At 33.3% G+C, this 8,917-nt stretch overlaps 1 protein-coding gene across 1 annotated transcript in view; it reads left to right on the top strand.

Annotated features, from left to right (window-relative positions):
• The window catches only part of LOC106876157 (uncharacterized), a 183,111-nt gene that overhangs the window by 78,144 nt on the left and 96,050 nt on the right, over positions 1-8,917 (top strand). Inside the window, exons 49-53 of the mRNA XM_052969507.1 lie at positions 1,016-1,192; positions 2,850-3,023; positions 4,026-4,199; positions 5,275-5,448; positions 5,964-6,137. Coding sequence (XP_052825467.1) covers positions 1,016-1,192; positions 2,850-3,023; positions 4,026-4,199; positions 5,275-5,448; positions 5,964-6,137 — 873 coding nt within the window. The remainder of the gene's footprint in view (positions 1-1,015; positions 1,193-2,849; positions 3,024-4,025; positions 4,200-5,274; positions 5,449-5,963; positions 6,138-8,917) is intronic.

Below are 8,917 nucleotides of genomic sequence, written 5' to 3'. Positions count from 1 at the left end.
TTCTTCTTATCTTTTCCGTTCGTCACATCACAGCGTTCTGCATACATATATATTTTTTTCACTTCTGACCCTACTAGCCCTTCTTGTTTATTTTCATTGTTTCGTTCTCCTGTCGTGTTTTCTGTTCGCCACTATATTTTTCCGCATTACAAATTTAATTTGTTTCCGCGGGAAGAGCCATTCTAGCAATGCGTCCTGCCCTACTCTTCGAAACACTTAGTTTTAGAATGGTGGCAGCTGATGAAGGAAATGTTCTCTATGTGGCCTGTGTGTTTTCAGTACTCTGTTCTCATTTTGTCCACGTTTTTTTTTGTGACGCCCTGTACCCAGATATGCATCTATATATACATGTAGATGTAAGTGTGTACATACATGTGGGTATATATGCATATACTTACATATTATTTGTATATATATATATATATATATATATTATATTCATGATCATTATCATCACTTTACGACTGTACTCCACGTTGGCAAGGGTTAGTCGGATGGGCTGAAACTCAGTGTACACTGTCAACTTTTGATATATGATGTGCGTGTGTATGTGTGTGTGTGTGTGTGTATGTGTGTGTGTGTGTGTATATGTGTGTGTCTGTGTGTGTGTGTGTGTGTGGAGAGAGAGTGACAGGGTGAGAGAGAAAAGAAATAGAGAGCTCGCGAGAGGGGAGAGAAAATTATAATACTAAATATTTAAATCAACACTTTTTAATTAAAATGTTTTAACGAGCATTAAAAAAAAAATGCATACCCTACATTTTGATTTCTGCGCATATGAAGTTTACTCTTGAATTCTATATACACAGTGTAGTTATTTCTAAAGCTTATGGTCAAGAGATCAATGCTTCAGTTAGCTATATGGAAATTTTAAAAGTGAGTCAACTTTGTGTATAAAGGCATGGAGTCACCAGCATGCATTTCTGTTATCTCATCTGCATGCTTCTTTACAGAAAGATTATTTTGGTAAAATTATATCTAAAGTCTTGGGAATTTTCCACACTTTATTGATCAGGAAGTAAATCACCAGAAGCATTACGACAAATGCTATCAAACGTTATGCAACATGGAGATAAAGCCCAGTTAGAAAGTGCAGTAAACGAATGTGTAGCAGCTGGACTGCAAGAACTAGACACAGATGTGCAGAAAGCAAGAGAATTACTCCACGACTTACGTGAGAAGCACCAACCAGGTCAGTGAGTCAAATTAACATACTGCAGCGTACGGATCTTATCTTCCTTCCATATAGCTTCTGCTTGATAAAAGCAGCCCTGATAATTAGGAAGCTTTCTGTTTTTATTTATTTATGTTCCTGTGCATGCAGATACCTATACATATACATCCACACACTTCCTTTTATGCATCTGGCATGTAGTACATTTAAAAATATTACATAGTCGATTGACTCGTGTTAATCGGTTGAAAAATGTTGATCAACTCCAAAACGTCATTGCAAACAGCGAAGCTGGTAATCCAGAGCTTTTAGATGAGCTTGTAAAGCTCGGACAACACTGGAAACACAGACAAAAATATGTGTGTATGTATATATTACACACACATGTATGTGTGTATATATTGCTCATCTCTCAATCGCTCGCCGTATCTTTTTCTCAGTTCAAAATAATACCCTTTTATAATATTTGGTCTAGTATATATATATATATATATATATATATATATACTTTATAATATTTGGTCTAGTAATATATATGTATATATTACGTACTATATAAATAATACATATAATTTACACATACACATACAAGTATGTATACACATATATCATTATAATAGGTAGCCAGTTATATTAGAGTTCAATATAGTTTACCGTGTTAAACTCTTAAAACCGCATGTAAAATGCGCTATGATATAAGCTATAATACGTAACCAGAGCACAATACATTGAAAATCCAACACAAAATGATATTAGTGATATTTGCATTATTCATTCTACATAATTCTCATGTGAGCGGATTATTACTTAATTTGAAAGAATTATCTTTACGAAAGATGAGCTACAAAAATTCAGTTCGTTTCTAGAAACAGATATAAGAATAGCAGAAATAAAGAAATAAATGGTCAAAATATGTCAGTAGGTGGTTGTTGGAAATTTGACCATTATTAATCATATTTGTTGATATTGGTAGCAGGTAATGTAACTGTATTGTAGAGCGCTAAACTTAGTGTAATAGTAAAGCAATGGACAAGAAATGAAACACCTACACATCAAATTACTATGATATGCGTACATATTTTCGCGGTAGCATTCAGTAGGGCAATTACATTTACAGATGCTTGTAGAAAAATAAATCGATACGTCTGCGTTTGTCTTGACTCACACAGCTTGACAATAGGTGTTAGTGTGTTTACTTCCCTGTAAATTAGCAGCTCGGCAAAAGAGTCCGATAGATTAAGTTCCAACCTTAAACAAAATGCTCGTGTCGTCCGACTAAAGTTTTTCAAGGCGGTGTCCCTGGATGGCCGCAGTATAATGACTGAAACAAGCAAAAGATAAAAGGTTATACACATACGCGCGCACACATACACATGCATGTGCGAGCACGTACGCATGCATCTCATCCTCAATTTTTCTATTTAAATATAAGCAGAAGATAAAAAACGAAAGAAAAAATTAAGTAAACAATTTTGTAATCGTTATAATTAAACATTTAACGCAATATTCTAGTTCTATCGTAGTAAAATGAAACAACTACATTTGAAGTCCTATCATAATAACGCTCATATTCATGGGAAATAACCAAAAACAAAAACAATCTAATATCTAAAACAAGAAAAACAACAGGACAAAGACGAGCATTTATTTAATCTTAGCAACTATCTCTTGTCAGGTTCGAGATCGCCCGTTTCCTTACGTAATGAACTAAAGAAAGCAACCAAAGAAAGAAACAGGCCACTGCTTGAGAAACTAATCCGCGAATGTGAAGAAGCCAAATATCCAGAACTGAGTTCTGATTTACGGCAAGCCAGAGATACTCTGAAGAGCCTGAGTGGAGAATGTGGAGGTTAGCATTTTGTGTGATTCGAAATATATATAGTATAATTTATATTGCTGCGACGCAGTCTTTAAACTTGTGGGTTACATCTATCTATCTGTTTGTCTGTTTGTCTGTATGTATATATGTCTGTCTGTCTATTTTTTTTAGCGGTCGTATAAAATTTGAACATTATTTATATATATATATATATTTATATATAGTAATTTCATCTTTTTCCCAATTTTCTAACTTACATCGTTCTCATGCAATATGTTTTAAAACTTGTCGATTGTCAGTTGGCTAAAAGATTGGCAAAGTAACATAGAATTGTTCAAATATAAATTTTTGGTAAATACCTGTTTCATTGAAGCATTTCAAAACTTATTACAAGAAATTAATATGCTTTCGTGTCACAGACTGTATCCTGCAATACAAAATTTAGTGTTCCCATTACACAATTCATTGTGTATTCTGTAGAACAAGATGTAAAGTATGGTGAGACACAATAACTTATTTTCCTTTAGTTACAAACATTAGAGTGTTTGTGTCTTAATGGGATACCAATATTTAATCGCATTAATGAGAGTCAAGGGCGATTATATTACATATCCTGATACGACAGTCTTCGAGGTTTAGTCCCACAAAATGAATTTAAAATGCCCGAGAAATATGAACATGGCTTTAGCCTATTTAAAAAAATATCAATTTTACTGTATAAGTAGTTGCAGTTACCATAGAATAAGTTGTATGATTGCAAAACGCCTTATGCAGATTTTTCTTATTTAATACTGTCTTTGCCAAAATTACAGTCTCTTTATACAGTATTATTTCAAAACCATACATATATATATTAAACGAATACGTTAATATGTCCGCATGCTCTATATGAAATATGTTATGCAAAAATAATTTATTTGAAGTTTTGAAGAAATGTTATATATTAATACTCTTTGTACTAAGAGTAGGCAATTCTTATATTTCCAGTATATTTTATCACTTATTCTTACTTGAATTATTATCTACACTCAGGAACAATATCTGCAGATATGTTAAGAGACAAACTTGAAGATGCAATGAAAACTAAAGATAAAAGTGAATTGGATAGAGTTATCCAAGAAAGTGTAGCAGCCGGCATGCCAGGACTGGATGTTGATATACAACAAGCAAGACGTGTATCAGATATTCTTGGTGGTGGCTCTGGAGGTTAGCCTTTATTCTACTGTACAGTTACACAATAGACTAATCAGCTGATATTTGATCGTGATTATTGACCTAAGATATTGCGTATTTCTTGAGAGGTTGTTCAAAATATATATTTTACTTGAATGCTGAAGTACATTAAAGGCAGTGCATTTTAGATTCTTTAAGTGGATCGTTGGCAAATTTTACATGTTTAAAGGTATTATATTATCACATCAAACATTATTAATTGCTATCTGAGAATATACAACATACCAATCTTAATGAAATTGTTGGTATCTGCTAACTATCTACTTCTTTGACATAAGCTCTCAAACCTAAAATTTACATTTATGAGATGTGTTACTTACTTTTGGGTTTTTTATGATCAAGAAAGTATTCTCAGATAAAGATGAACGTTACGATGTTGCACTTGCAAATGTAAAATGTTACGATATCTTATGCTCATAGTTTCAAACCTGTTACTATATAAATCACGGGTTTCATTATATATAATTTCATTAGGCAGCTTGATGCAAGATAAATTAACACACGATGTAATGCGAAAGACTTTCGCTGTCCCTCTATAGACATTTAAGCTTGTAAAGAGAAGATAGAGAGAGAAAAGGAGAGAGAGAGAGAGAGAGAAAAGGAGAGAGAGAGAGAGAGAGAGAGAGAGAGACCATTCTCACAGTATACTTTGTAGAATATAAGGATTTAAAATTTCATGATATTCTTGATTGCTATAGCTTTTTAGTCTTTGTATTCCAGATAAATTTTAACGTTAATATTTACATCACAGACGTTTTATCTTTTTAGATATTTAGAAATAAACATTTATTTGCAATAATAAGTATATATAGATTTTATTCATATTTCACCGTTAGGGAGTTGGATGAAATACATTAAGGTATAGAGTTACAAACATTTACGTTCTGAGTTTAAATCCCACTGTGATAGTTTCACCCTTCTAGGATCATTAAAAATGCAATAATAGTGGAATACTGCAATTTATTCAATCAATTTTATCCTCCCCCAAAATGCGTGGTGCCGATGTTATAAATCAATATTTAATTACTTCTTTCTTCGATTTTACTAGATGTAGTACCTTCAGATACATTGCAGAGTCAGTTGGCTCGTGCTATTCGTCAGAAAGATATTGGTGAACTGCAGAAAGCCATTGCAGACAGTGAAGAAGCTGGTTATCCAGAACTAGCAGCTGATCTTTGTAAAGCTAGGGATACTCTAGAGTCTCTTGGTGGTGGTCGTGGAGGTCAGCAGCAAGGTTTTCTATATTATGTTGTCATAAAAAATTGCTAAATATTGCCGGTGTGAAATAGTTGTTTCTTATGTCAATTTATAACTAACATTAGCAGTTTCTAACATTTCCTAGTTTCATTCTTTCATACATTTATTTTCGCGTAAGAAATTATTCTCACTTATCTTCTGTTTTTTTTTCCTTTCCTATGTGTTTATGGCGTTTCGAGTTAAATTTAGTTCAATGTTTCTTCGAATATAGCGATTTTTCCATTTTACGGGATTGTACATTTTAGATGTGTGATTCATATCTAAATAGAAGTTCATCTTTCATTCACTTAGTGCATGCACTGTTTTATTGAATGATCTAGTGAATATTTCTTTTAAAGTTGAAATATAAATGTGCATGAATTAGATTATCACAAAAGAATCAATTACGGGATACGTATTTCTCGATTTTCTGCATGGCATGGTTTCATAAACACGCACAATTTCATGAAATTCTCACTGTCATATGTATTTCATTGTTAGGAAATAAAACACCTGACTCTCTGCGAACCAATCTCAGAAACGCAATGAGGGAAGGTGACAAAGGCAAATTAGACAGAGTAATTAATGAATGTGTCACTGCTGGACTGCCAGAACTAGATTCTGACATAGAACGTGCAAGAAATGTTCTTGAAGATATGAGACAAAACAGTACAGGTTAGATTTTCAAATTACTCTTATGACGATCTCATTCTATATGCATGGCATGCAACTTCAATTGAATTTCGAGAATTGATATATGACCTCTCTAATTCAAAGAAATATAGCATTTGAAGACATGGTGAAATAAAGAAGACATATTTGAATTATAAATTCCTTTTCCTTTAGGTCTCAACTGATGTTGGTTTTTACTTTCATGTGCTGAAATGAAAATCATATTCTGTTAGAATATTATAAACAGAATATATGATTATAATAAATAAATAAATAAATAAAATAAATTTCAGGTAAGTTGTGCAATGCAAAATGATTAAATGACATCGAAATTTTTTCTGTCCAGTTATTGTTAGAATAACAATCCAATTTACTGCAATATATTTTAGACATAATTATTTAATACCCACTTCTCATCTCCACACAAGTGACGGCAAAAAAGGCTCTAGTTGCTTATATATAGTTTCCAAGACCATCTAAATATATCTATGTTTCTAGGCATTTTCATTTATATTTCATTTCTGTTTATATTCATTTGACAGCATATTTATTACCATTTAATATAACTCTATTTTTATTTTCATTATTTGCAAGCAATGTATTATGGTAGACTTACTCAAATATATAAAAACTTTGAAACATATCTCAGTAACTTTCATTGAATCAATAAGTTATGTATTGCAACAAGTTTTGTATTTACAAATATGTAAAGAGCTGCAAACCCCTCCACTCGTTTTCAGAAAGCACAGGAGATCATCTCTCTCTCTCTCTCTCTCTCTCTCTCTCTCTCTCTCTCTCTCTCTCTGAAAATGTACACGTCTTTTCGTATAAATTCACTAATGCAATTTTAATAACTTGCATTTCACCACAAACATCTTTCTTCTGCTTCTCCTCCCATCTACTTACCCCACATCCACCTGCACCTCCCATTTTAGTCCTCCATTCCATCCCCACTCCTCTTATCTAATCTTTCAATATCTCTACACTTACAGGCAAACCCTCAATACACTAACAAAGCTTTCACACAAACACATACCTTCCTTGGACTACTCCTCTCCCTACCCATCCATGCCTTTCGTTTACATGCGCATATATACAAACATTCACGCACTTCTATTCAACTATCATCTTGTCTCGTTGATACACTCACTCACAAGCGCATTCAATACACATTTAACACACATGTTTCTTGTAGTTATGTAACATAGCCCTTACAAAACTACTTTCAGTCAAGCATTTTCAAATAAAAACAGTAAATGAAAGGTCTCCTATATATAGCAACTGTCGGAATGGTTCTAGAGAGCCAGCCCATTAAGCAAAGAGGAAGAGGAAAAAGGACATAGAGAGGTAAAGCGTAGGTATGTAAGGGGAAGGTAAAACGCAGAGATAATAATGAAGAAGCGGAGAGAGGAAAATCAAGTAAATGAATAATGGAAAACAAATCTGAATGGCAGAGAATAGGAACAAAGGGAGGAGAAGAAGTAAAAAAGAGAAGAAAATGTATAAGGTTTTGTGGAAGACGAGCATAAATGTAGACATGTATGAATATACAGTAGTACCTCGGTTTTCGCACAACTCTGATATCGAATAAATCGTGCTTTATATATAAGTTATTTTCTTATGCTGTCCCTTAAGATCATATCCCCTTAATCGTATTGCTTTAATTATTGCACTCACTCACATACTGATTTATTTTTTTTACTTGTTTTACTTTACTTTAATTTAATCTAGTTTGAATGTCATTTTGCTCTTCTACTTGTGCATAGTGGCCACGGCTTTTATTTATTTATTTACTTATTTATTTATTTACTTAGTCATTTATTTATTTACTTACTCATTTGTTTATTTACTTACTCATTTAGTTATTTACTTATTTATTTATCTGATCTGTTTTTGTGTTATCTGTTAGCCCTCAACGAACCGGAATCGCGTCATAGTTTTCAAAACAATAGCTGACCAATTAGGTTGCAGGACTGACCATAACCCCTATCCCACTGCACACAAGGATTCAGGGACTTGTTGATCGAAAAATAGCGAGCATGAACACCACCTGGTGCCATACTCTCTTTAGTACCAGCTGGCATCCTACATATAAACTTCCACCACCGAAACACGGACCATAGTTTCAAACCCATCACTGTAAACATAACGTGTATTTATAAGTAAGCAAAATAAGAACCACTGCCCAAATTTACCCTTCCTTAAAAATTCCTCCTTAGAAAAACTGTATCCACCTATCCACCACTGGACAAAATAACATGAATCTTGGAAGGCAACACTTGAAGTCTATGACTTGTTTCCCTTTCCTATACCTAATCCATTTTGCGAAATTTTATTCCTCTTACACTAACTTTTGGTCGTATTCTTCTTATGCCCTCTTCAATAAGAAAAAATATACTGTACCTATTGGTAACTGACTCTTGTATGTTTCGGCTATCCTAACTATTTAGGCTATTTAGACCCTCTGAAGAAGCCAAGAGGCACTCTCAACAGCCAAACTCTATCTACCCATCCCAACACTGAAGAGATGGAGGTAGCATGGAGGATATCGTGGCCTCTTGGCAGAAACGGCCGTAAGGAACTGATCTCTTAATCTTTTAATATTTTATTCTTTTATGTATTACTACTACATATTTGTGTAGCACACAGTCTTTGCATGTGTATACATTCTTATAATACTTCCTTATGTTTTAGAATAAATAGACAATAGAATGTCTACCGGCTGATGTATATCATTTTTGTATCCCCTCCATTTTCTTTTTTTACCGTATATATATATATAT

This window comes from Octopus bimaculoides, chromosome 7 (genome assembly GCF_001194135.2).
Source record: "Octopus bimaculoides isolate UCB-OBI-ISO-001 chromosome 7, ASM119413v2, whole genome shotgun sequence".
NCBI classification, from domain to species: domain Eukaryota; kingdom Metazoa; phylum Mollusca; class Cephalopoda; order Octopoda; family Octopodidae; genus Octopus; species Octopus bimaculoides.
This window is presented reverse-complemented; position numbering and strand designations above follow the sequence as displayed.